This window comes from Nematostella vectensis, chromosome 1 (genome assembly GCF_932526225.1).
Source record: "Nematostella vectensis chromosome 1, jaNemVect1.1, whole genome shotgun sequence".
NCBI classification, from domain to species: Eukaryota; Metazoa; Cnidaria; class Anthozoa; order Actiniaria; family Edwardsiidae; genus Nematostella; species Nematostella vectensis.
Window position 1 is genome coordinate 6529901 of NC_064034.1, and position 27549 is coordinate 6557449.

Below are 27549 nucleotides of genomic sequence, written 5' to 3' on the forward strand. Positions count from 1 at the left end.
CGCGGAAGAAAATACGAAAAACCGCGTCAGACTTAAGGCAAAACCGCATTACCGCAAACCCTTACGGCCCCTCCTTTTGTTTCAGAGATGATGTGACTTGCATACTTAGACTCGATTCGATGTCAGCTAATGATATTCCTTGAACAACTGTCTACAGGGTTAGCATAGTAGGGTAAGTGTTTGGTCGTTTCGTCAGTATGGTTTTAATACCAGGATAACTAAAATTGCATAGCCTTCAAAATTGTAAGGGTATATTGGCCACAGGTACTTCGTCATGAAGACGCTCTATCGTGCTTAGCTTGACTTGTCAGTAACAGAAAAACGTGAGAGAACCGCGATAAAGTTCTATACGATCGGTACAACCGGGAGCGGTGAATCGTATTAATTAAACCTACAAAGGAACAAAAGTACAAAAGCCCTATTGATATAGGTAAATGTCGTAAAATTTTGAGTTTTGATAAAAATAATGAGCAAAAGTACTGCATATAAAGTATTGCATATGAAATACCGTGGAGATCCTACGGTGTTCTTACCTGCAACTCGTGAGTTTGATTGAGTCTACTCCATGCTCGTTCATGTGAAGTGATGGTTTTTTAAATGCAGTGGAATTTGCATTGTCATTGGGCCGTGGCGTGTTTATATTATAGTGAATTAGATTCCATTTTTTTCCGGAATGCCGGTAAGTAAACTTTTGTTTCGGAATTTTCGGCGTGACTTTGACTTGTGATTTTGATCGAGTCTACTCGATGCTCGTTAGGAACTTCATGTGAAGTGATAATTTTTTGAATGCAGTAAAATTTCATTGTCATTGGGCCGTGGCGTGTTAATATAGATATTTAATAGATTCCATTTTTTTTCCGGAATGCCGGTAAAGAAAAGTTTATTCAGGATTTTTGGTGCGATCTATATGCTTCTGTACAGAGACAGATTGTTTATTAGCTACCCTGATTGAGAGGAAAGGGAAGATTCCAACACCTTAACCCCGAAAACCGGCATTTGTTTTATATTTTCATTACAAACATACGAGAGCACACTTGTTTTCGGCAAAGAAAAATTGAGATGGACAAAGATATATGTGTACGTGTGTATTTTTGCGTCACTTTAGTTTCTCGATCGCGAAATCGCGAAAATAAAGTGACGGCTTTGGGTTGAAGGTAAACCGTTTAATAAAGCCCCGTGCAAACTTGCTCGTGAGACGCTGGCCCAGCGATGCTGGCGCAGTTTGAACACCGTGTTGGGAGGTGCTGGCTGGTGCTGGCGAGTGTTGGCGAAATTTTGATTGAGCTCAAACATTTGGCCAGCACTTCGCCAGCATTTCCTTTGTCTCCTGGTCATTCGAGCACACCACAGCGTAGCTGGCGCAGTTTGCACACAAACCTAACAATGCTCTTTAATCTTTAATGGTGAATGCTTATAGTAATAATATATTAATATTACAATTGATGGGGAGCAGTGTCTCGATCGTATTTACATTCGGTTAAACTAGCCTTGAATACACCTACAGAGTCAGCCTCAAAGGCTTCTGTTGGGGGGGAGTCTCATTTTGAGATGGTTCTGATGAAGAATAAATGGTGGAAGGCGTTTATTGAGCCTCCGAGCTGCGTAAAACGCTTAGCATGGCCCCTTGTCTTTGTACTTCTCTTAGTTAGCTCCTCGGGGAAGAGTTTGGACTAAACCATTTTCAATCTTAAAGAACATTTCCAAATCCTTAACCATGCGGCGATCTTAGAGGAGGGGCAAAGGAAAGGACTTAATCATCTCGCTAACGCTACTCGATCGGCGGTAGTCGCCATACACAAAGCGGGCTGCACGTTTCTGGACCGACTCGATGTTATCTATGTTTCTTTGTGTGTGTGGCGACCAGGCTAGAGTGGCGTACTCCAACATTGTCCTTACTAGGGTGAGGTAAGCGCGCTGTTTCACTGCCTTAGAGCAGCAAGCGAGGTTCCTCTGGGGGACTTCAAGTACTCTGCTAACCTTTTCAACCTTTAGTGTATCGTTTCGACCAATTCAGGGAATGCGATATGTACACACAAAGATATTATCGGTAGGGGGACTCTACAGATACAATACTGATGAGGTGAGGGGGACCTCTTGAGGATAATGGAAATTACCATAAACTTTATAGGAGCAAACGTCATCTGCCTGTTGCTAGCCCAGGCCTCAAGGGAATTAAGATCAGACTAGAGCAGAGCATACTCTGGAGAGTTAATAATGCGAAAGATGACACAATCATCAGCGAACAGTTAAATCCCTGAGGTTACTCTGGCCGGAATGTCATTCACAAATAACAGAAACTACGTTGGTCCTAGTACAGTCCCCTAAGGTACCCCAAATAGTACGGTAGAAGCATTAGTGATATCTTGTAAAGTCTTCAGTTTGTAAGTAAAAACCGGTACCTCCCCCAGCCAAATGGTCAGAGTGGTCATAGTTGGTCTAACACCCAAAAATAACGGTTACGGTGATAGAACCCGCTGTTACAACACAATCCCACGTGCTACTTACTATCAGATAAAAATTAACTGTTTGTTATCGTCCTCTTGTCACGCTATAATATCAGGAGACGAAATTAAACCCAAATTTAACCGGAATCTAAAGGAATCGTGGATTGCCTTAAACACAAGTAAAATGGTGGGTTCTTGGTTTGTCTTTGGTTCCTCATTCATCAAACGCCAGTCAAGCGTGAACTTATTACTCAACATGCTGGCCATGTGTTGGGGCAGTTTGCACAGGGCTTCACCTTTATGGAAACGCCTTGTTTATTTAGTCCTCTAATTACATATCGTACCGTAAAGCCCTGTGCAAACTGCTCCAGCATCCGCCAGCATTGCTGGGTTTGTGTGCTAACTGCGCCAGCAAAGCTGTGCTATGCTCGAATTGCCTCGAGACAAAGGAGATGCTGGCCAAAAGTTTGGACTAAATCAAAATTTCGCCAGCACCTCCCAACACGGTGTTCAAACTGCGCCAACATTGCTGGGCCAACGCCTTATCAGCGATGCTGGGGCAGTTTGCACGGGGCTTTAGGGGTTGAGTTGAGCAATTCTAAACTGTATTTATACAATTCTAAAGATTGGAACAAAATTTAGCCCAGCTTTTTTTTGTTACGCAAGTTGTTATTTTTGATGATTGCACATGTCACTGTAACTCATTTGTAGTCTGAAGAAGGCAGGCACTGCCCTGCGAAATATTATTCTAAAATCTGCGTTGTTATTTAATCTTTTAATTAACTATATTGATGGCTACATGAAGTATCAACGCAACGTGAAACGAGACATGTATCGCTGTCATTTGATCGCTAGCCCGCTAGATCTGAATTGTATACCCTTTAATAATCTAAAACCACCGCTCCATTTACGTCGACTAAAATTCGACTTTGGCGCATACAGGCGTATTCTGATAATAAACCACAATTTTTACTCTAATTTGGCTGCGAAATATGTTTCTCCTTTGCTAAGTGCGCTCCGTGTTTGATTAGGAAACCCGGTGCTAGCCGAAACGTGCCCGATTTTTTGTTAGTCGGGCACGTTCGGCTTGCGGGTTGGGGACAGTTCGCATGCCACAGGTAGTAGCAAGGGCATTGGGAACAACACCTTTTGCTGGAACTGCGGGTATCTACGTAAACACGGAGAGCGCGTCGCAAAACAAGGCACAATTCGAATCAGAGGGGAGTTTCGTTGTTTGTCATTTCTAAATCAATTTACCAAACAACCTCTGTTCCCAACGCCCTTGTAGTAGCTCAGATTAAGCAGTCACTTGACCGGGTTTTCTAATCAAACACGGAGAGCACGTCGCAAAGAAGGAACAGCCAAGGGGAAATCGTGGTTTATTATCAGAATTTAGCCTAACAAACACTGTCTGCCCTATCACTGAACTATAATGATTCCCCATGTAACGAAATCCAAGAACGTGTAATAGTTCTGATAAAAGTATTGTAGGACATACGTTTATGTCTTACCTCAATCTCCCGCCGGTAATTGTTAGTTGATGGTTGGGGTGCCTGACAAATTACTGACCTCACGGTTGGATTTTAGAGACCAAAAAAAGGCGAGGACCATGGACTGCATGGACGGATGCGAGTACAAGTCGATCACAGAGATCAACCTTTTATATGCGTACAACGGGCCGGAGACCTTTTAGATGTTATCGCGCTATCAGATATCAGTAACGGCACGGCCAAAATAGAACAAAACAAATGGCCCGACAACAGTACGAGAAGCGAGCACGTTAAAGTAATGCATAAAAATCACCAACCCTGTTCTCGTGAATTGTCCTTCATTCAAGTGAACTCTAAAAGCACAGTAGCATAAAAGCATTAGTTCGGCAACTATTGACAGCTGTTTCGTCCTTGTTATCGTTAGTGACTCATCAGCATGGCGTAGCCGGTTCTACATAGGCAATGAAGAGCAGAGCTGAGACTATGCTGTTCCGCATGCTAGGGAGCTTAAGTTCAGCTTTTTATTTATTTATTTATTTTTTTTTTGGGGGGGGGGGGGGGGGGAGGGAAGGGGGGGAGGGAAGGGGGGGGGCGGGTACCGCACCTTATCTTTGTAGATAAGCAGAATCTAGTAAACATTTTTCGTTTGGTACAAAACAATGCCGAAGCACGTTGAAAGCGCTATAAAAAGACGATATACATATACGGATTAAAGCTTGTTTGCTTTTACTTGACCGGCGTGTCTAATACTTACCAAAAAGATCATACAGAAAAGATTTGTTTTACCTTCTCTACCCGGCCCCATCACAAAAACCAGACTTCATTTAATTTCATAGATTTATTCTGAACATTTCCCCTATTTTCAAATACTCTTTTTTCTTCCATGTCTAATCAAAACTTTTATCTAGTCTTTCTATGCGGACCTATCAATAATACAAGATAAGACAATAGCTTTACATAATAATTAGTTCATAATCACTTTTCAGAATAACATGATTTTCAGCCAAGGCTAAGGACCTGTGTCAGGAATATGCCAAGTTATCCAGCGCTATTCTTTACTGCGCCTAGCGACGCAAGGGGCGATGTGTCCTATTCCACCAGCAAAAATTCTGGTTGATCCCGGGATACTGTAATTGCAAGGATGTACCTTTAAATACTACGTGCAGGATTTTAGTAGTTTCTAAAGAATACTCCTGCTCCTTTATGAACCATGATGTTTAATCAACACTTGATGCTATAGGGAAAATAGCGGGTTTTCCATAGTTTAGTCTTTAAAGTAACATTATGTTGCTTTGAGCAGCCATAAAAAGGTTAAAAACATTTCTGGTCAACAGGCCAGACAATGGCACTGACAAAAATAAAACGATCGCTGACTCAGAGTATAACGTTATTTTTAGATTTGAGTGGGAGTACCTTCCGATTAAAATCACATCTTATTGGCCTGGTTTATCTGACGCATGAAGATGGTTCCTTGGACCCACTCTCCCATCACAAGCGAAAGATCTCCGCGCTCTCTGATCAAAAGGTTCAAGATATTATCACCTTTACTAAGCAAGGATTAAGTCATGTGAAAGGTTAAAGGGAGTATGTCGCATATATAACGATATGGAAGACATGGATGGATTAAATTAAATAGAGGAATGGAACGTATTGCACAGCTCTCCTGTGGAAACGACTTGACAAAATCCTTGCACGCCCTATTGCCCGCCATCATACGTATGACAGTCGCCTTACTCTTCGCCAGGTATGGCACAGTGTTGCCAATTATAAACAATACGGAAGTTAAATAACAATACTACTATAAACTATACATTTATAATAAACTATTTATACTCTCTCGAAAGGGAGTCTTTTTTCGTAAAGCAAGTAAAACGTTAGTCTCCCTCGCAGCGGTTCTGGACAAGTCAAGCGGTGCTTACTGGAGCTCAAGCGACGAGTCCAGAACAGCTGCGAGGGAGACTATTACAACTTGGCAGGCCAAAGATTCAACGACGCAAACAAACTCTAAGATTCTGCCTGTAGAATAAGCCCCAAGGTTCTGATAAGGCCATATAAAATACATTTGTGTATGAGATTTTGCCTTATCCTATCTTATCTTCACAACGGTGCTCTCGATTTAGGTAACTACGGTAGCTCATCTTACAATACTACCAGCCAGACGGCAGGAAGGGGGCGCTTAACAGTATGCCCTATACGATTCCTAGCTCTCCCTGTGTTTCTTATTCCCTTTTCTGTATCTAATCCTGTCTCTGTTTACGACCTTTTGCATTCAATAACGATACTATTAAGTTAGTTAGGATTCTTTAGGCCGCTAGCATAAGCATCACTCGCCCCAGTCCCCCACGTCAACGGCTTTAAGGCACAAAGGTCACCTGATCGACGTAAGAACGTCACATGGTTTACCTCACGTGATAAAGCCTCGTGTGACGTCAATGTCAAGTGACTAGCATTCTATGGTGTTTCGGGCCAGTCTGCACTTTGGAGACTTGCTACGCACTAGCTGCATTTTATCTGTGAAAGAAAAGAAAGATAAGGGAGCGAGTGAGCCACATTTGTCTTCAATAAGGTGGTTAATTAAAATGGCCTACTCAGTCCCTTTTGGTAACGCGCTTCAATAACATTCGAAAAGCAAAATAATGTGACATAAATGTGATCGATATCCTTACGGCACACCAACAAGTTTTAGGGGACAAGTACACCCCAACTCACCACGTAATGCTAAAGAGATTTTTTATGATTGTGGGAAACTCCTTCATGTTTATTGGAGCAATGTGCCATGTTTAGTACCGATACATTGGTATCTCAAAATACCTCTCCTGTTCAGTCCCTATAGAGTCGGCCTCTATGGAATCCTCATTGTATAGCACCACCGGCTCAACGGCCACGTGAGTATGAGGCGACCCCTCTCCACCGCTGTGCACATGCATCTCGGGCTCTTCTTCTTGGGGTTCAAGTTTGACTTGGACGTTTGACTGTGAGAGTTGGCTGCTGTGAAGGACCAATCGAAAGAAGGGTTAGAGGCAAGGGATACAACGGCGAGACATATTGTTACGTAATAAGCTATATGCAAGGTCCACCCCCACCCCACAAGGAATAGCCAAGTAATGGGGACTTGCTGTCCCGGACTCCCTGTCCCGGCTTCCGCCGTGTTTATGTGCCCTTAGTGTACCTGTCCAGCAGGCGCATGAACTTTCATTCGAGTAACAACTTACGTGATGCCCTTGGAACAGAATTCCACAAGTTTGCTGATTCCACCAGGCTCTCCCTCCGTTTCCTCTTGACCAAATAGTCTTTTCTTATTGGCTGGTTCATCGCTCACGTCATCATCTGCAGCCCTCTTCCCAGCAGCCTCTGCGCCCTGCGGAATCTCCTCCTCCGAGCCATTCGACCCCGCGTGGTTGGGGTCACGTGAGCCGACGTCGAAAGTGGTGACCTGTGTGGGGAGGCCCACGAGGCACGATGGCTGAACCGCGCGCTCTCGCTCTTGCTTATTAAGACTTCTGGTTACAAAAAAGAAAGAGTTTATTACGAATATGTACAGATCATGAAAATGTTGTCGACCTAATAACATATTTCAAAAGTAAAAATAAACGCGGCACTAGGAATACAGTATTCATTTAAAGTCTATATAACCTTTCACATTTGATAGATTTTGTTTATCTTTTTGTCCAAATGATATGTGGTTCTTATGGACCCTATAAACGCGCGAATAACTCAAGCCTGTAATATTGACGTATTTTGATCAAACTTCGGAAAAAAGTGAGCTGGAAGACCCGGGTCCAGTCATTTGTGACGTAAATCGAGATGTCAACCAAATTACATGAGAAAACATATGCGCGCGCTGAACCGGTTCCCGTCTTCATGTCTTCTTAGTTATTGCTGAAGATCGTTGCGCGGTTACAACTTTTACCTTCGTCTTCATATCTAAACCTGGTAGTCAAATGATTATTTAACAAATCTGCAAAATTTAGCAGATATTTTATAGTCCATAGATTGTTTTTGCATTGTGCGCGCGCGCTGCATGCGCAATCAAGAATGACGACATTTTCACTGTTTTTTGAAACCTACAACAAAACGTTTTTTTTTACTTTTTTTCGCATATGATTCTATGCTTCGCTTCATTGTGGGTAGCATTGCAATAGAAAACACTTTGCCAATATTTTGTGTTATTGCCATCTCCGAATTTTAACGGAAAATACATTGTTTTAGATGTTCCCGCTAAAACTTGGGATTATTCACTCGATTCGTTTCCTTTCGCGCCGGCCAGGAACATTTTCAAAGCTCTGTAGAAAATTCGAATCTCAATCAAAATGAATACCCTTTTCAGAATGTAAAAGTTTATCTTTGCTTTCTTTTGGCTAGATTGATATAAGTGAAAGGTTTTAGGAACTTTAAGGCGAAGAGATTGCTACACAAGCAGCCCACTACCGTTCGTTCTATGGCACGTCTAATATATTCTACATGCAAAGGTAACTATAAAACATCACTGTTCTTTCTAACGAAAACAAGAAACGTTAGAAAATGACAATATCGTCAAATGGTAACGATTAAGACTTGTTGTGAAAATAAATGGGTACGAGCTAAAAGAAAATAAAACACGAAAATTATTGAGTTCATTATAACTGTAAGGCCTAAGCGCCCGTCATCAGTTTTGGCATGATTCTGTTGTACTTACGCTGAGCTGTGGGTGACTTTCGACTGCGGCCTCCTCTTCATGAACTCTTCTTCATCCACCATCCACACGGCGCCTTTCACGTTCTCTTTACGCACGAAGCACTTGTGCAGGGACAGGTTGTGCCGTACGGCATTCTAAAAGACAATTAAAAAGGTGACTTAAAGGGCTCCGCTCAACCTAAAGAGAAGCGTATTGTATTGCGTATTTGTAGTATCAGTATAGAAGTATTCAATCATCTATAGTCATTTGATTTAAGGAAAACTTCTACAATATACGGGAAAATATTGATGAAGCAATGCACCATGTTTGTGTGTCTGTTTTTGTGACTGTCTACCAGCCTATGTATCTGTCTTTTGTGACTCATTATCCGAATGTCCAACTGTTTTGGGACTTAGTGCCTCTGTCTTTCTTTGCATCACTCATACCTTCCATGTTGCTGCATTTCGTCTAAAATAAGCAAACGTCCTTGTAAACCAGGAATATATTTCATTCAGCGTCAGTTGGGTATCAGGAGAGTCTAGAATTGCCTGGAGACAAGAACATTAAAATGTCATTAAGAAACAAAAGTGTTTTTATTATATATGCGCTTTTACACGTGACACATAAAGTAGACACTAGACTGCTAGCAGTATAACACAGGTGTTGAGAATGTGACAACGAATAACTATACTGCACATGTCTATTAGAGACCTGTGCAACCAGGCTCGTGAATACATTTAGTGGAGTAAACATAAGGTGAGTCCACGCACCTGTCTGATAAGAGATGCATACGTGAATGGAGGTCGAACGTCAGCTTTTTGGTAAAAATCAGCAGACCTTTGTATATCTGAAACAATTAATACAACCATCTTTAGTGACATGATAAGACACTCAATACAGTATAACTATAAACTCAAAGGCAGTTTCTGTGTGAAGTTTCTTCGGGCATATTTCGTCAGGGTTCTCCCAGAAAAGGAAACTCAAAACGGCATCACGCTGGCTGTGTGAGACTTACCCAAACACACCAACTGACAAAAGCAAGCAAGCAAGCATAAAAAAAGCCTCACACAATCTGATTTTCGCCGTAATTTTTACAGTAATGATGTTGCGAGAGTTGATGCAAGAGATCAATCAATATTGAAGGGATATTATTTACGTATAATTTAAGCGTCAATCATCTCTTTGGCGGCAAATAAAAAAAAATCACCACAATTTTCTAATAGTGTCACAGGAAAAACCTTCATCGTGATCAAACTTTAAGCTTAAGGCGTTTGTTTTACATAACGTATAAACCGATTTTCCATTTTCACCTAGTAACGGAATAACTACACTCCCTTTTACCAAGCGAAATACCATCTAAGAGCAGAGCTGCTTGAGACCTTATAATAATAACTAACAGTGCTTACCCAGCGATATACCATCTGGGTCAGAGGCCCTAATAATGATAACTAACAGTGCTTACCCAGCGATATACCATCTGGGTCAGAGGCCCTAATAATGATAACTAACAGTGCCTACCCAGCGATATACCATCTGGGTCAGAGGCCCTAATAATGATAACTAACAGTGCCTACCCAGCGATATACCATCTGGGTCAGAGGTCCTAATAATGGAATAACTAACAGTGCCTACCTAGCGATATACCATCTGGGTCAGAGGTCCTTATAATGGAATAACTACCAGTGCTTACCCAGCGATATACCATCTGGGTCAGAGGTCCTAATAATGATAACTAACAGTGCCTACCCAGCGATATAACATCTGGGTCAGAGGTCCTAATAATGGAATAACTAACAGTGCCTACCCAGCGATATACCATCTGGGTCAGAGGTCCTTGAGCGCTTGTGAATTTTCGTCTCCTCTGGCATGTGATGTATCAAAGGCTTTAGCTCCTCGTGGTGAATGTGATGTGTCGGCATGTGGCCGCTCAGGATCGCCATTGTTGTCACCTCACTTGAAGTGGGCGTTAGGTCGTGTACAGAGATATTTGGTGGAGGCGTTGTACACGACTTGCTAACGTGCACCTCTCTAATCAGACCACTCTCAGGCTCGGAAGGGCCATCATTGCTGGTGTTTAAGGGAGAGGATGAGTGGGAGCTAGTTGGGGGCTGGGAATGAGTTTGGTTAAGCACAGGTGCATGCTGGATCTTCTCGCCTTCCTGTGGCCCTGGTGGGGAGAGCTGGCCCTAATGGTCAAATCAAGGCAGCATTCATCAGTAACAAACAAGCAAAAGAGAAAATGTTGAGTGTGCCCTGCTATCTATGAACTAGTTAGAATTGATAACTCTTAAACATTTTGGTTGTAAGTCTGTGATTAAAAACCCACCTTTGGCATATGTAAGTGACTCATCATTGCATTGAGTCGTTCCCTTTCTTTGTTCAGCTGGGATTCAAGGTGGCCTACTACTTGCATCTGCACCCGCGCCTGTGCGGTGCTCCTTTCATCAAGGGCGTGGTCATTGTTCAGATGACTAGGAAAGGCAAGACAAACATATGAGTAATGGAAATTTAAGAAAAGCAAAGGAAGGAGCAACTGTACACAGGTGTAGAAAGATGAAATTCTAGGATGTCCACTGTAAGACCCCCTCACTCAATAAAAAAAACTTATTTTATGTCAGGAGTAAGCCTGTTTTATGTAAGTGTCATAATAGCTCCTAAGTACTTTCCTCAAATAAGTTCTATACCTAAGCATGGTGAACAATAGATGACAAAGGGGATTGTATGTTAGGGGAAAAAGTCAGTAACGAAACTGACAGTACAAACCCACTTCTTGGAAAATTTTTACTTCTTACAAAGTGGAAAAAAGCATATTTTATCTAAAGATAAAACAGATGTATAATTTAGCACTTTCCTTCGTATAAGCACCTCCAGGAATAAACACCTTGCCTGGGACATGAAAATTAAGTAAGTGCATGGCACTTATTTAAGCAATTACGGCAGATGTCAGCCTGTTTCGCCAGTTGGATTGCCTAAGTTGTGGTTGACTACATATTGCCCCTTTAAATGGCTAATAACTATTAAAAGCTATACCTCATAAAATGCATTGAATTGTTAGTTACTGAGACCAGTATGTGGCAAATAAACATTTCCCTTACTGTAAGAACTGAGCAAATCCTTCACAGTACGCCTCACATCCTGGCCACTGGCAGACATTGTGATGGAAGAGAGGGTGGTGTTGATGGACTGGATAAGAGGAAGAAGAATGTTTCAAACAACAGTTAACAACAATAAAAAGAAAAGTTTATAACTTTGACGTCATACCACCACCAGTGAACGCTAACTCACTTTTACTCACCAAAGGCTATTTTAGGAGAGTTTATAAATAACCCATAAAAAACTTGAGTCATTGGTTTATTTCTTTTGAAAGTTATAATCATTTGGGTTGTATAGAGCATACAGAAAATATTGCCAACAGTGTATGTATCAATGATATGATTTATCTATGACAAAGATAAAAGGAGGTTGGGATAAGAGGGCAAGGGAAGGGGAAGGGGGTGATGACTTCTCCTTTGATTCAAAGGGGTAAAATTTTGAGGAATTCTGAACCCTTTCACACAACTTTTAAATAAGCAATGCTATCAGTTATTGTGGCCTGTATCATATGGTATTTTTGAGGGAATTTTTAAGTGAAGTGATATTTTTAGAACCTGAAGTCCTTCCATGGGAGGAGGAGGACTCCAACTGACCCCAAGTAGTAGCAGATCTAGGGGGAGGGTTTAGGGGGTTTGAACCTCCATTTGGGCTGCCAGAAAGCCATATGTAACAAAAAAATATACCCCTCCCCCTTTGTTACTGAGCCAAACCCCTCCTTTAGTGAAAAGCTAGATCTGCCATCACATATAGACTTACTTGTCTGGCTTTCAGCAACATAACCAGAAGCCCTATGGGAATAAAATATGAAAATAAATATTTGCTGCACAATAATGATGAGAAAATTTCACCCTCCTCTTCAGTCAGGCTCTAATTCTTTATGAATACTCAAAAAAAAAATTGCACAAAAATTATGGATTTCTCTAGAAAAAAAAGATTGCAGTTACTTACACAGTCCCATGTCCATCAGGAGGGGGCTGTCTTCCTCCTAAAAATGCACAAATAACAAAATTATTTAGTCACAGGTAAGAAAAAAGTAATAAACAATAAAAAAAAAAATGCTTTGTATTCTTTTCAGCAAATTTGGCCAAAAAAACAAAAACAAAAAAAGAAAAGAAAAGAAAAAACACCTGATCCAACAGAATAAACATATGGCAAAGGTAAAACTGCATTCCCATCATTTCTTCTAAAATTTAATAAGATAAATAATTACAGAATTGAAAATGCTTGTACAATTTTTATGCACTTGTGAATGCACATCAGAAAACTCAATTGCTCAATTCATTTTCTGATACTTCTCAACTTGTGCATAAAAACATGCACATGCATTCATTCCATTAAGGGAAGGGTCATTATTTAACAGGGGGGGCTGCTATGTTTGGGGAGAGGATTGCGATTTTTTGAGCGTTGATTTGGGGGAGGGCCTCAAATGAATTTCCAAGCCTTCCAAAAGACTGGAATTTCAACATTTTTCTGGGGAGAAACCCAGACCCCCTACAAAATAGATAAATGAATGTGATGCGCATTCTGCTTGCACTTTCATAACTTTCGTTTGGCTGGCGTTGAAAATCATTTTCCCCTAAAGTGTGGCCTCTACTATTTTTATCTTTTGCAGTTTTGGTTTTATTAACTTACATCACTGAATTTACAAATTTCGCTTCATGTCAAGTCCCCCCTAATAACTTTTCAGACTGGAAAAGATTTCAGTTAGAAAGGAGCTAATGATGATGTTTTCTGTTTAGGTTGAAACAATAATTAGGATTTCATATAATTGAAAATAGCAACATTTTCAAGGAGGAGCATGTCCCCAGATCCCCTTAACAATATTATTTACACCTAAAAATAAAGCTTGAAATCAACTTTTCTCCTGGCTTGGTGGTTTTTAAGGCCAGCTGCGTCGCCCCTTTATGGGCATGCCCTTAAACAATATTATTTACACCTCTAAAAATAAGGCTCAAAATCAACATTTCTCCTGGCTTGGTGGTTTTTAAGGCCAGCTCTGTCCCCCCTTTATGGCCATGTCTAAGTCAATGACCAAACCCTCCCCCCCCCCCCTCCACACAAAATAATTTAAATTTTTTTCTGTTGTTTTGGGGGAGGGGTCACTATTTTTGTGCTTTAGATTAGGGGATGTTGAAATGTTTGGATCAGAAAAAAAGATTACTCCCCCTCTCCTGATAAATAACGACACTTCCCTAAGTAATCTCTTTATTTTCAGTAGTGTGTTCATCATGAGGTGTGCATTATTATCAGGTTTAGACTTACCAAAAGCTGTTAGAGGTGTATCTGCCAGGCCTTTCCACTTCCCATCATAATAGGGCCTTAACTCCTGCTCAAGGATTGCCTAAGACAGACAGATCCATTAAATAAAATACTATCAAGGAACATCAGAACAGAAAAGATAACAAGCATATTGTAAATTCATGGTAACGAGGTCATTATGATACCAGCATCACTGTCTCACTCCAAGCAGGATTTACCAAAATATCACTGCCATAGCCACCCCATTATAAACATGCATTTATCTTCTGCTGTACCAAAGTTTTGGTGCACCCTATTATGAACATTTAAGTCTATCTATACCAACCTGATGTTGCTGAAGATGTTGAGGTTGAAGCGGTCTTAGTAATAAAGGAGGAGGGTGTGCAACAACAGCAACTGGTCTAGGCTGTGCTGACTGTGAGTGGTGGGCATAGTGATAGTGGTTGTCCAAATAAGCAGTAGGTTGGCAATTACAGTGGCCATGCTCGACAAATGTGGCTGGCGGGTGACAGTTAGGTGGTGAATACACATGGTGAGTGTGAGGCCCTGGTGGACATGTTGAACAAAAGTGTCCAGAGCTGTGTTTGGATTTGCTACTCTTGCTCTCTTGTGTTCCGTGATCTGGTGCTGAAGTTTCAATAGCAACACCATTGGGTGTTCCTGGAATATGCTGATAGACGATTCCAGGAAGATGGTTTTCATGGGAACAGCAGCAGGGACTCTTACTTGTGCCCCCTTTGTGGCCATTTGTATGGGCTTGGCAGATTTTCCCTGGACTACTTGAGCCACTGTGAGATTTTATGTGACTGTCACTTTGTTTGTTTGGACTCTTGGCTACTGTTGCGGTAGTCATACTTATGTTCTGTTGAATAAAAAATACAAACAATAGCTGTCAACTAGATTTTTGGGTGCTTTGCAGGATTACAGGAGGTGTTATTAGAGAGGGACATACATAATTAACTAACAATATAACAAACCCAAGAGTAGTGGGGTTTTAATATCAGTCAGGATCACATTAAATTAAAATGTCAATAAAACTGATATTGAGCAAGAGGCTACTTGCTTAGATTAAGCAACAAGGAAATTAGATTCCATTTATATTACCTGAATTCCTATGTTGTCTGTTTTTAAGCAGGAAGGAGGGGAGAATTCCAAATAGATGGTGGGCGTTAGAGAGGGACGTTCAATACAAACTTGTAAGATTGGGGGAGGGGGCATTCATTGATAGGAAGTGTTCTTTAGATGGGGGCATTTTTTTACAGTATTCGAATTCAATAGAAATTAAATGATTTTTTTCACACTTGGTACTTTACTGTTTTAAGCTACAATTTAGAAAACTGGTAATATTCTCTACTACGAAGGGTACATTGAGTTTATAAACTCTGTTCAACTTTAACCAATGAATGATGCTTGACAATGCCAAAACATAAAAAAACATTTTCTACCAACCATAATAGAGAAGTTCAGTGTTAAGGCACTAAAGCATTTTATGGAAATATTTAATTTTACTGGAAATATTCTCTACTACAAAGGGTACATTGAGTTTATAAACTCTGTTCAACTTTAACCAATGAATGATGCTTGACAATATGCCAAAACATAATTTTTTTTTTTCTATCAACCATAATAGAGGAGTTGAGTGTTAAGGCACTAAATAATTTTGTTTCACACAGCCATTCTTCCATGGAGGTCATTTACATTGTCACCTATAAAGCAGGAAATGGGTTTACATTGAATTTCACAATAGAAATGAGAAATTTGCACATTGTCATAAATGATATTGACATATTGCAAATAATTAACCTGAGTATTGGCTGACTTGAGGGAGGTGTTTTGTCTATCTCTAGTGACCTGGGGTGTGATTGACAGCACATAGTGGGATCACACATGCTACTAAACAATTTACAATGCATGAATTACATCTTTCCCCAGCTTCTACCTATTAAATGAAATGCAGCCAATGCAGCATATTTCATATTCAAAATTTAGGATAAGGCATTGGTTGGCTTGGAAACTGATGTCTAAATGTAACTCAGGATTATCATTTATAGAGTATTGAGCTTATAGTTAAGTATGTTTCCAGTTAAAAACATGTAAAAACATGTAAAAATAATTTTAAAATTTGGGCCACATCAAGACTACATCCTGCTTGTAAAAAACATCTATTCTCAATTGGGAACCAAAATTTCTCACACAGATATCATGCTGCTAGCTACATATGAACCCTCTTTGCATTCTGTTTTGGTGAATAACAGAATCAATGGTCATTCATTACGAAAGAGCCAAACTATACAAGATTCATGTACAAAATATTAAAACAATAATATCATCTAAGAGAGATTAAATAGTATAGCAAAAAATTGTGGGTCCAAATTGTCATAATTATGCATGTTTCTCTAAAATTCTCTAGAGATCAAAAGAAAATCTCAAACTGAAATATCTTTTGAATTGGAAATTTATTCAGTCCTTATGGCTTTTTTGACACCTGTTTTGTAAAGCACATTTCATACTTAATTGAATTGGATTTAATGGTCAGGCATTAATTGCACACTTTTGCTCAGTCTTATTTATATACTAAGAGGGAGGGGGTGGGGGTATCCTATTTAGAGAGAAAGGCCCAATCTCTAAGAAGTACGCTGTACCAGACAGTTTAAAATTCAAAGACATCTCTCTGAGTTGACAGCTTAAAGGATTCAAGAGTAAACAATCTTTCCGAGGAATATCACTCGACTTGTCTGCCTGTGCTCTGAGAGAAAATAACAAATCAAAGAAACTACGGATCGAGTTTAAGCGAACGAGTAACATTTCGCGCACGTTCGATTGAATCGTTACGATCCATTTGTGGATTTAAGACCTAAACTCTGTCATTGTAACAATTTTTGCGTGCGCTTTTTTAATAGCAACCCCAAGCGGAAAATACGCAAAAATACAACTGCCTTCTTACATTATTCTTGGCCCTGGAAGCTGTCGGAATAACAGGGGTTTCACCATTCTGTTCTTTGTTTGCAGATGACATTTTCCTCAATAGACTTTACTTTATATACCAACTCGTCTCCCTCGTAGCTTTAAACCACACGTCTAAGAAACCCACTCTACACTGCAATCTAAAAAGCCCTGAAATAGTAAAAAAGGACATAAGTTGTCATTCGCCCGCAACCTAAAGCTTTAACTGAATTTTGATTTGGGAAGTTTCGCTGCAACATGGCGACCGAGCGCGCTCCCTATATCCATAACAGCCGCGAGAGGTTTGCTCACATTCGAGGCGTAAATACTCATAATTCTTCGATAACTATATTCAGTATAAGTTCTGAATCTTATTCTCTAAAACCAAGGCAATCATACACACTACACTTTCCAATTTTGCGTATTAGAAGAGTAATTTTTATTCCTTTCATGGCGCACCGAACGGTCATATGAAGATAATCGGAATACAATTTCCCGATAAATAATGCGGAGAAAGTGTTTCCTTAAACAATGTATTTCCTTATAACAGTAACTGAGAATAATAGCAACTTATCAGCCTACATTGCTGTACAATTTGGAGTTGGGTTCCTTTTAAAAAATCGTGGAAATTGGCAAAGGAAAAGCTTCTCTTCGGAGAGACGCGCCATAAATAACAAACAATGAGAAACGTGTTCGTAAACAACAAATAACAACAGCCAAGGTTCTTTCACTTGGTATATTGGACGGTTATTGCCGGAAAAATTCAATGAAATACCAGTTAATGATAGAAAAACTATAGAGGGGGATCTTAGGGACATTTTTATGGAGAGATATTAATTTTTGAAAGCGCGAAATAATTATTTCGGCGAAAGGAATTGTTGATGTGGTAGGCACATTTACCTGAATCTTATAAAATGTTGCGAGCGTCGACGAATGAATGAAAGGGCCATCCTCTGATGCTTTGCTGACAACTTGTCCTCGAATCAAGATTTAAATCATCTATACTAAGACAACGATTCGAAATAAAACGAAAGTGTGGAAATTCTGCGGCGAAAGACCTAAGGACAGCGCTTCCACGAAGCTAAACAATTTGGCCCGCTGTTGTTGATGCCCCTTCCCTTCAGCCCAAACAATACGAGAAAGCCTCACTTTGTCCTGTGACGTCACGTTATTGGCACCTGTAAATAAAAACAAAAATAAACACAGGCTGCAAACAAAGGCCACTCCTTCAAACGGACTGCGCTCATTTCTCTAAACATGAAAACAACTAGCAGACTAGTTGTAGCGCTTGACAACTCAATTCGGAGATTTCCAGTCATTTTCTGCGTTCACGAGTAATGCTGGAAGTGACCAGGTCTATAAGATATGCAATTTGACCGCTAGAGAGCATTACTCCAAACAATCAAACACCGTAGCCTGCGCCAATCAACGACAAAGGGGATATCAAACGACAAATTCTCCCAATACGACAACCAGACAGGGCCGACCTTGGAAAGGAAATATTTGTCAGTAGAAGACGTGCTATCACATTTTGGCGCGCTCTGATTGGCTGAACTAGTAACTTGTGTATAAAATAGGTTTAGTTTTTAGCAAACACATCAATTATTGTTTTCTTTCACAAAATGCAGCTGAAAAACCAGCTTCTGATCGAGCACATACAAATGTGTGCAAAAAGTTGTCACTCAAACAACACGTGCTGGCTTATACACAAAACCAGCTACCAATATCTGAGAGCTTATCTAGAGAAAAAATCTTTTTATTGTCAAATCCGGCATTCTGACATCTTTCCGAGAAGAACTTCGATTAGCGGCGCTATTATTTTTGTGTTCGCTCATTTTATCATCGTAGGATCAGATTGTGAGTTTAGAGGAACACATTTTAATCTCGGAGATTGACATTTCGCAATGTAGAAAACAAGAGATCGTGCTCGCATTGTTTACTTTAATTCTCGGCATGTATTTTAATAGTCACCACATGGCCTTAGTTTACAAATCGACCACCAATATGCTCCTACAATCCTCGCCTATTTTAAATGTAAAAAGAGAATCATGCTACAATCCAAACTATATTTAGATTAGGGAAGAAATGACAGTGATGGTAATAAATATTTACTAAATTTTTGGAAACGAAAACACGTTTTAAAGATTCATGCCAGGTTTTCAATAACTCTTTTATAGTTGAACCATTTCTACCGAGGTAGGTATTATGTAAAATTGAACAATTTTTTTTGGGTCAAGTCGCAGCCACTGTTTGTTGTTCTCTAACTTGTTTGTTATACTAAAGTTGAAAATTCGTGTACTTTGAATTAATGCAATAGTTAAGTTGGCATTCTATCAGGCATATCTATGAGTTGGGGGCAGCTCTTAATATCTTCCCGGCAAATTGATTATTAGAAGACGCATCTTGAGATAAAGAAACAAATAAAAACAAAACACCATGCAATGGCAACCACAAAACACCTGCACACACATAAACAATGCGGCGACAACAATCACAAGGACTAAGCTAAGCAGAAAGATTGGAATACGTGCTCTTTGTCTTTAAAATAAGGATAAGCTTATGTGTGTTATTATCGTTTTTCGAAGTGTTGTCATATAATTTATTTTTTTTGTGGTTTCGATAATAAGAATATTATTTTTCACCACTGTTTCACACGCGCAAAATGTGTAACGGCGATCGATCAAACCAGAATGAGAAAAGAACACTACGCCAGAGATAGTGAGAGAGAGAGAGGGGGGGGGGGGAGGGAGGGGGGGGGGGCAAGGGTAGAGGATAGGGGGGGCGGTGTTAGGCTATAGGGGTCATGTTGTCATTAATTCCACTTACATCAGGACGAAAATATTGGTGAATAAAAACGGTCAAGATAAGGAATCCTTGAGCTGTTTGGTACACCCTTCGTCTTTTCCTTCATCTCCATCAACAAGTTTCTTTGAAAAAATAATTGGGATCCCTAGTTTTCATTCTTCATATTTCTGCTCTTACCGTTGGTTGGTCTCATCCATGGCGCTGAAAATTTAAAAACAAAATTTTGAAGAAGTGAACAAAAAATAAATAAATATCAGCTATCTTAAGATTACAACTAACAATGACACTTTCATTAATTTTGTTTTCATCGATGACTTAGCGTTAGTGACGCACAAACAATTTCCTTTGACGCAAACATGTCGGGAAGTAAAATGAGTTTTTTGTTGGGAAATAGTTGTCAGTGTGCTATTTAAAATGCTCCTTATTGATTAAAAAAGGAGTAAGTTCACTTATTATGTATCTTATTGCGATGATGATTTAAGTATTCTATTCTTTGCAAACACAGCAACAACAAATCTATCTCGCCTACAAAATATTACTTGAACAGACGATTTTGTTATGTATGATATTTTTTATAATCTAGCAATGCAAAAACTGGCTTTTTTGCTAAGATTGTTTATAAATAGAATATAAAACTACCTATGAAAAAGGCAGATACAACAGTTCCGCTGATCACACTTCGGACTCCGCCATTTTGATTGTCTCCACAAAGGTAGGGTCTGGGAAGGAGATTATTTACTCTCAGGAAAAAAAAAGATTTTTCCAATGTGCGCCGCATGAGTACGGCACGGGGGGATCTAGGGGTGGGCCGAGCGCCCAGATATTTTGCTTTGAAATAACAACAAAAAAATGGAAATACACGGAAGAACTTTGAATCGGCCCCCCTTTCTTGAAACCCTTGCTTTGCCCCCCCCCCCCCCCCCCGCCTTTTTGGAGTTCCTATATCCGTCCCTGTACGGCGTTGGGAGCTACGTCCTTGTTGGTAGGATTATTGTGACAGAATAAAGATAAGAATAGGCAAATGTTGATAGCAATACTTCAGCCCTTGTACAAACAGCCATTTTTTTTTTTTGATCAGGGATAAAAATTACGAAACCACGAGAAACAAGGTTTCATGATTTATTTAATCAAATTCTCTACGGCCCGAATTTACTAGCTATTGGTTATTTCTATGTATCAATAGCAACTTAACAATAATAAAATAACTACATCAATTTTACACCCAAAGAGTCACACAAGGTGCAATAGGCTCTCTACCTATTTCCAGCCATGCTAGGCCTCATCATGGCATCCCATACTGCGGGCTCACAGAAACAACCTGGAAATCGAGCCCTAAAATATGGAACACCCCTCATCTCCCTATGAATACTCGGTGATGACTCAGCACTATTTTACCAAGCCATGGCTCACAAGCCTTGATAATACCAGCTGTAGATGGATGCCAGGTATCAAAAGCATGACTTAGCATAGTTTTTCTAATCTCTATTAATCCCATTTCTACAGCCTGTAGATAGTGATGAAAATACCACTTGTTTTGAATACATCCTTGATAATATTTAGCACCCTAGACCACTGAAGCTGGTCCAGACCACATCCAATCATTGGCATTGAAATGTCTGTAACTGCATGTTCCATTGCATGGTTGCTCATGGCAACAAGGGACTGCTGTAAAGTTTCATATGTTGGTTTTTGCCAGAACTTTTCCTTGGTGACAAGATAGTAAATAAACCTTGGTCCTCTTTTCAACACTGCAAGACCCCCTGGCTTTTGAGCTGAAAAAGAAAAATACCAATGCTGACATTTGTTGAAATAAAACAAATAATATGAGCATATAATGTGCAAAGTGAGGAAGGGGATCTTAATAATCCTTGGCAAGAACCCCTAATCTGCTATGGAGACCTGCTATGGAGACCTGCTATGAGCAAAAAACAGTGATCGGCACTTTGATTTCTTCCATCAATCAGAATGGAAATACAGTGGAGCTGCAGTAAATGAATCTTGGATAATTAAACTCCCCTTAGACCCTTAGTCATAATCTACTCAGATTATTAAAAATCCCCTTCATGAACTGTTGTACTGGGGTCTGATTTTTGTCCAATTACAAAAACCAGGGCTTGCAGGGTGGTCCCGTGTACCTGGGAATACCTGGAATTCTAAATGTGAGTTTGCAATATACGTTAGTAAATGACAGTAAGAGGTTAGAATATTCATCTGGTCTAAAAAGTCAGAAAGAAAGCTGTAAAAACAAAGTATCAAAGTAGGCATTGTGAAAATACAATTCAATTTAAAGTTTGAATGCCTAAAACAGAGTGGTTTTAGTGTTGAGGTTTCAAGTGTTTAGTCATTTATTGGAGCAAAATAAACAAAATAAACAGCCAGCAGAACCATCAAATTCATAATGCTGAACAATAAAAACCACCCTATATTTAGCTCTAGAGAACAGCGAATGCCAAAAATGTCAAGTAACACAACTCTGTTTTTAGTGAGGCAAGTACCTCAATCATGTGCTGGTATTTTCATTTATTTTATTTGATTATTAGTGCGGTCAATCTATGAAATTTTTATGGCCCAGATGGAACTTATTGCAATAGAATTTCTCTCAGCGGATTTTGAACAAGTGATACAACCTAGTTAACATACTAAAAGTCCCCCAAAAATCCCTTTGGTGGAACATCTTGAAATATGTGATTTTTCCATTTCGGAGCAAAACCACAGGGTACCCGCGTCGTTAAAACGGAAAAAAAAATCCACATCTTAATCAATACATTTAAAAGGCCATTGGTCAAAGTTGATTAAGGCAATGTTTGGATATCGAAACAAAGCAAATTGCCCCTGTTTAATATAATTTTTCAAATATTTCTATATTCCAAAAACCACAGGGTACCCGCGCCGAAAATCCTGAAAAAAAATTGAAAATACAAGTCTAAATCAAATGATTTCAAAGGTCATTGGCCAAAAATGATTATAGACACAATTTTAGTATCGAAATAAAGCAACTTGTCCATGTTTTATTTCTATTTCAAATAATTTTTCCACAAATGTATTTTCTGCATTCTTCACACTCGTGTCAGTGACTGAAATTAGTCTAGAAAACAAACTTATGTGACATCGGCTCAGTAGGTAGCCTATTTAATACATGTGATACAACGGTTATCAGGAACACTTTTGAACGTCTAGCTCTAGCTCGATTAGTCCAGAATTGTGACAAGTCTGACCTTTACACACTCTCCACACGTCTTACTACAGTCTAGACCATTCTTCTTGCAGGTTCACCCGATAAGCATTTGTATCGCATTATATTTATCAGCGATCATTATGGATGGTCCAGTGCGGACAGACTTGCCTCCAACAAACGGATTGCTGCTAGAAATGGTGCGGTGCAAATGCACAAATTGGATTGCATATTTTCTTTCTTTAGGCTGGGTGTAAAACCTCAAGAAAACACAAATTAAAGTGTTACTGATTACTGGAATAGTCTTCAATAGCCTTATTAGACAATATAGATGCCCAATGGGGTCATAAGTAAACGGGCACGAGGCCTATGCAAAATAAACAAATTGGTAAAGAATGAATATAAAAACTAAATGTACAGGGTAAGTCTACGTTGAAAACATTGTAAAGTAGGGTCTGATAATGGCTCTTCAGGAAATATTTATAAGCACGAGTAATACAAGTAGGCCAGAGAACTTATTAAACTGAGTTAAGTTACATACTAGATTCTATGGTTTACGATTGTAATAAGATGCTTGAAATACGTAGTTGCTCTACAAAGAGCCGGAGATAAAGTTAAGGTCAGGTTTAGGTTACGATTATGATTTAGAAATGTGACAAGAGGTTGAACATTCAGGTCGGTCATTTCGAAGTTATACTAGTTAGTTACACTAAAAAAAGATTAGGTCTTTCACCTCTCAAGGGTAGTAGATCGAGTTTTAGAAGTCGCTCTTTATAGCTCAAGCAACCAAGCATTCTGTTGGCCTTGGACACCACAAATAGAATGTGGGTGTCCTATGTGAGATTGCCCGATATTGTGCCCCCAAGATCTTTTTCACTGTTGATGCCCTGAAAACTTGTGGCGCCAAGCGGATAGTCCACTAGTTTGGGCGATTTCTTCCGTGATAGACTGTCAAGACTTAATTAACACTTGGTAGCGTTAAAGTTTATATTTGTTTCGTCGCTCCACTTGTTAGACTTGTCAGGTCATCCCGAAGAGCTTCACAGTCCTTTATCGAAGAGATTCCTCGGTATAGCTTTGTGTCATCTGAGTATATAGCGGTGTGCCTTTGTCTGTGGCGTCTGGTGGATCGTTGATGTAGGTCCTAAATAGAAGGGGGCCTATAAGGCTTCCTTGAGGGTCCCCGGAAGTCACTGGGAGGTGACGAGAGGCCATGCCCTATATATCTCATCATCATGCCCTATCTATAACAACCCTAGCTACTGAGTTGCGTCACATGTAAGTTACTACGCCAGAATGCAGAAATACATTTAAGGAGAAAATATTTAAAATAGAAATGAAACATGGACAAGTTGCTTTATTTTGATACTAGAATTTGTGTCTTTAGTAATTTTTGTCCAATGACCTATGAAATTTTCTTATTCAGACTTGAATTTTCAAATTTGTTTAGTGTTTTCGACGCGGGTACCCTGTGTTTTTTTGGAATACAGAAATATTGGAAAAAGATATAAAACAGGGGCAATTTGCTTTGTTTCGATATCCAAACTGGGTATTTAATCAACTTTGGTTAATGGTCTTTTAAATGTACTGATTGAGACGTGTATTTTATTATTTTTCCGTTTTTGCAATGCGAGTACCCTGTGGTTTTCCCCTGAAATGGAAAAATCACAAATTTCAGGATGTTCCACCAAAGGGATTTTTGGGGACTTTTATATGTTAACCAGGGTGTATCACTTGTTCAAAATCCATTGAGAGAAATTATATTGCAATTAGTTCCACCTGAAACCACAGATTGACTGGACTATATAGGAACTGGGGTTCTGGCCCTTATAACTTCATCACCTTTAGTGCTTTTAAATGGAGGAATTCCTCAAGGGACTAAGCTTGGCCAGTACTATTTGTTGTTATAGTCAATGATCTTGTATTGGTACTGGAAATCTAGAGAAGAAAATCTGACTTATTGTGATTATGTGGTTAATACACAGGTGTTTATATACACAATTAGGTAGCTTAAGGGCCGTGGCTTTCTTGAGGTGAGATCCAACCTTAATAACTGGATGGCAAACACAAGCTGGCACATCCACAAAGCACTGATGGCTTTGGACAGTTTTTTTATGAAAATATACTGCTCCTTTATTGTAAAACATAATTATGACATCGCTTGTAATTCAACCTTGCTGTGAGAGGTGTTAATAAACTAATTATTGATTAATTGATTTATTAATTTGATCGATTGATTGATGCACCTCTGTACTCAAATGTAAAAGATACCTTGTTTATGCAATTCATCAACTCCACCAAACTTCTTCTTGAACAATACTGCAATTCCTTTTCCCATTTTGATGTCTGCACTAATGCAGTGAGCTAGGGACTCATTTGGTGGGGATGTGAACAAGTCGCCCTTAACCTCCTTGACCCTTGTGTTTTCATATGCTGCTTCACCCTAAATGATAGAAAACCAAGAACAAATTTCTCCTGCAGGCTCCAGTTGCTTGATGCTCATACTATGCACTACAAAAGAGTAGTTACCACCCAGAAATGCTTTCTACACAACCATCCTCGGGACCCAGGGCATCGCGGAGATCAGGAACACAGGAAGCATGCGAGAAAGAAAAAGCACTGAAAGACGCCCTGGGTAACAGCATGTACAAAAATAAACTGTACCCCATTTTTCCTAGACAAAATATCCAAACTTTTATTTTTGCTTCCACCATTTATGGGTCTCTCTGATCTAACTATGCATGGCAAGATTGGCTGTATGGGGGTCTTATTCAGGGTCATTAAAGGCTTAAAGAATGTCAATCACCCACTCCTTTGTTATTGCTTATCATTGTAAATAAAGCAGTTTATTTGCAAGGTAACTTTAAAATAACAGTCTAAGAATAAAGTCTGATTTGTTATTGACGATATTTGATTGGAAATATCTTGGTTACTCGCTTGAATACGCTGATAGAAATGGATGCTTTTTGTGACTTGCCATTGAGCATGAGAGGCCTTCTTTAATGGATTTTTTTATTTTATTAATAAGTGAATCGTAAATATAAAAACAAATTGATCTGTTATAGGCATGTAGCCATTATTTACTGAAATGGGTGCGCAGATAAAGACATCTTCTTAAAATGTAAAAATCTGGTGAATCTTACAAAATACCCATTTTTTGTGGCCTAGGGAATAACAGAGGAATAAATGACTGTGAATTGTGAAAATTTCTCATTTATGTGATTACCTATATTTTGGATTCCATTGTTGATGGTTGGTGAACTTTTTCCCTAAAAACCCAGAACCCTTTTCTAAATACTTTTCCTAAGAAACCCCTTAAACTCTGTTATCCTTAAAACCATGTTATTCATGACTGAAAAAGTATTTGCAGCCTTACTTTATCACTCAGTGCCATTATCTGTCTCTTAGCTGTTGGTTCTTTAACATCACCTGAAGATGAATTCCTAGAAATAGGGGAAAAGAATGAGACATTATTGTCGACAGCGACTTTCAATTTTAAAATGCTTACTAGGAAGTGTCCTCTTTTAATAACGAATCAAGCCGAGCAAAATCTTGGAGTTTTTAGCGCTAGAAGGGCAAAGCCCGAAAAGCAAGGTAATCACTCTCGCGGGAGATCGTCAGCAGCTTATTTAGCGTAGCCTGTTAGCCGACTTGGAATCCCGAATCTCCGGAGAACCGGCTAGCAGGGTACTTATTAGGGTTGAGTTTTTCCTCTCACCTCTTCTTCACTAAATACTTGTCCATTCAGCCAGTGTTCAAAACATTACTGTGTTATTTCACTAAGACCATTGATTACTGTAAGTTATCAACGATAGCGCAGAAATGTCTTTTCTGTGTTTGTTTTTTTTCCTTTCCCGGTGAAAGAAAAAACCGAAAGGCGTCCCAACATAAGCGGAGACTGGGCCAACATGAAAACGAGGCAAGAAACACAGGGAGTCATTAAAATGAAAGACCACGAGGGAGTTCCCTGCTAGCAGAGGCCTCTTTTCTCTGTATTTCGCTGGGCTGGAGTTCGCGAGGAAAAGATACCTCTGCCATGGGTCGAAACTGTTTCTGTTGCGCATGCGTGAGCGTTAATAAGCGACCGACGTGCCAAAACCCGTACCATCGCGCGAAAGCTGTCAATATGCTTTGCATTGGTTTAGTCGGAAATCATGAATCAAACTCCGGTTAGTTCTCCTCTCCGAAAAAAGAAAACAACTGTTCAATTTCAATCACCTACAACGTCACTAAAAAGATTGAACAACAAACGCAGCAAAGACGAGTTTTGTCTTGTTTGTGGGATTAATTTCAAGACATCTGGGCAGGCGAGTTTCTTTAATGTAAATATCGCACAGTTGGATTCGAAAAAAATGTTACAAAACTTTTTGGTAAACTTAGATCAGCTATTCCCAGAAGAATATGCAAAACCTGTAAACGGAAGATTGACTCGTTAGTCAAAAGAGAGAAAATTCAGAATAAAGATAAGGCATTGAATGGCTTCTTTTATAATTCGTCGCGTGATATTTCTACGGAGGACGCCGTTTCGAATGCGGGCTTATTATCCCGCAGCGGATATACGTTTTATGCATGCGCTAGTCATTGTAGGCTCAAATAGTGTCCAGTAATTAATGAACGGAGCATGCGCTCTGGATCTCGTCCACGATCGTGGACGGCGGTTTGATCAAACGAACTTGCGACCCATGGCAG

The 27549-nt window shown here is 39.6% G+C and overlaps 3 protein-coding genes across 7 annotated transcripts in view; all 3 read right to left on the minus strand.

Annotated features, from left to right (window-relative positions):
* Window positions 1-4155, minus strand: part of LOC116602991 (transient receptor potential cation channel subfamily A member 1) — a 35888-nt gene extending 31733 nt beyond the window's left edge. For 2 of the 3 annotated variants that reach the window (XM_048730419.1, XM_032363871.2), the window contains exon 1: window positions 534-651. The gene's annotated coding sequence lies outside the window, so the exon portion shown is untranslated. Of the gene's footprint in view, window positions 1-533; window positions 652-3955 lie in introns of those variants that run through there. The other variant, XM_032363870.2, reaches the window with a different exon arrangement.
* Window positions 4156-4757: 602 nt separating this feature from the next.
* Window positions 4758-18324, minus strand: LOC5519051. Of its 2 annotated transcripts, none has more exons than XM_032363860.2 (15): window positions 17784-18324; window positions 16885-17054; window positions 14266-14802; window positions 13944-14022; window positions 12630-12666; window positions 12438-12469; window positions 11684-11771; window positions 10915-11059; window positions 10393-10774; window positions 9359-9435; window positions 9035-9136; window positions 8610-8743; window positions 7147-7431; window positions 6746-6922; window positions 4758-6445 (listed from the first exon to the last, which is right to left on the minus strand). In XM_032363860.2, the coding sequence occupies exons 2-15, from the start codon at window positions 16954-16956 to the stop codon at window positions 6442-6444; spliced, it is 2151 nt and encodes a 716-aa protein (XP_032219751.2). In that variant the 5' UTR covers window positions 16957-17054; window positions 17784-18324; the 3' UTR covers window positions 4758-6441. The 2 variants fall into 2 exon arrangements, with proteins under 2 accessions (XP_032219751.2, XP_032219750.2); XM_032363859.2 differs by having other exon boundaries at window positions 7147-7434; window positions 17784-18322.
* A 2469-nt stretch (window positions 18325-20793) lies between these two features.
* Window positions 20794-26853, minus strand: LOC116603018 (ADP-ribose glycohydrolase OARD1). Of its 2 annotated transcripts, none has more exons than XM_032363935.2 (4): window positions 26579-26853; window positions 26237-26303; window positions 25132-25303; window positions 20794-21460 (listed from the first exon to the last, which is right to left on the minus strand). In XM_032363935.2, exons 1-4 carry the CDS (start codon window positions 26602-26604, stop codon window positions 21186-21188), a joined length of 540 nt encoding a protein of 179 aa, XP_032219826.2. In that variant the 5' UTR covers window positions 26605-26853; the 3' UTR covers window positions 20794-21185. The 2 variants fall into 2 exon arrangements, with proteins under 2 accessions (XP_032219826.2, XP_048586652.1); XM_048730695.1 differs by lacking the exon at window positions 26579-26853 and adding an exon at window positions 26369-26542.
* Between the last annotated feature and the right edge of the window lie 696 nt (window positions 26854-27549).

Bases quoted from the DNA above. Each gene is read 5' to 3' on its own strand.
- LOC5519051 (XM_032363859.2), bottom strand. From the start codon at position 16,956: ATGTCATCTGCAAACAAAGAACAGAATGGTGAAACCCCTGTTATTCCG. The intron at 10,775-10,914 runs GTGGGTTTTTAA...TTTGACCATTAG, and splicing joins GTCACTTACATATGCCAAAG to GGCCAGCTCTCCCCACCAGG. The intron at 9,436-10,392 runs GTAGGCACTGTT...TAATTGTTTCAG, and splicing joins CCCAGATGGTATATCGCTGG to ATATACAAAGGTCTGCTGAT.
- LOC116603018 (XM_032363935.2), bottom strand. From the start codon at position 26,604: ATGGACAAGTATTTAGTGAAGAAGAG. The intron at 25,304-26,236 runs GTAAGGCTGCAA...TCTATCATTTAG, and splicing joins TAATGGCACTGAGTGATAAA to GGTGAAGCAGCATATGAAAA. The intron at 21,461-25,131 runs GTATCTTTTACA...TTTCTTTTTCAG, and splicing joins TGATGAATTGCATAAACAAG to CTCAAAAGCCAGGGGGTCTT.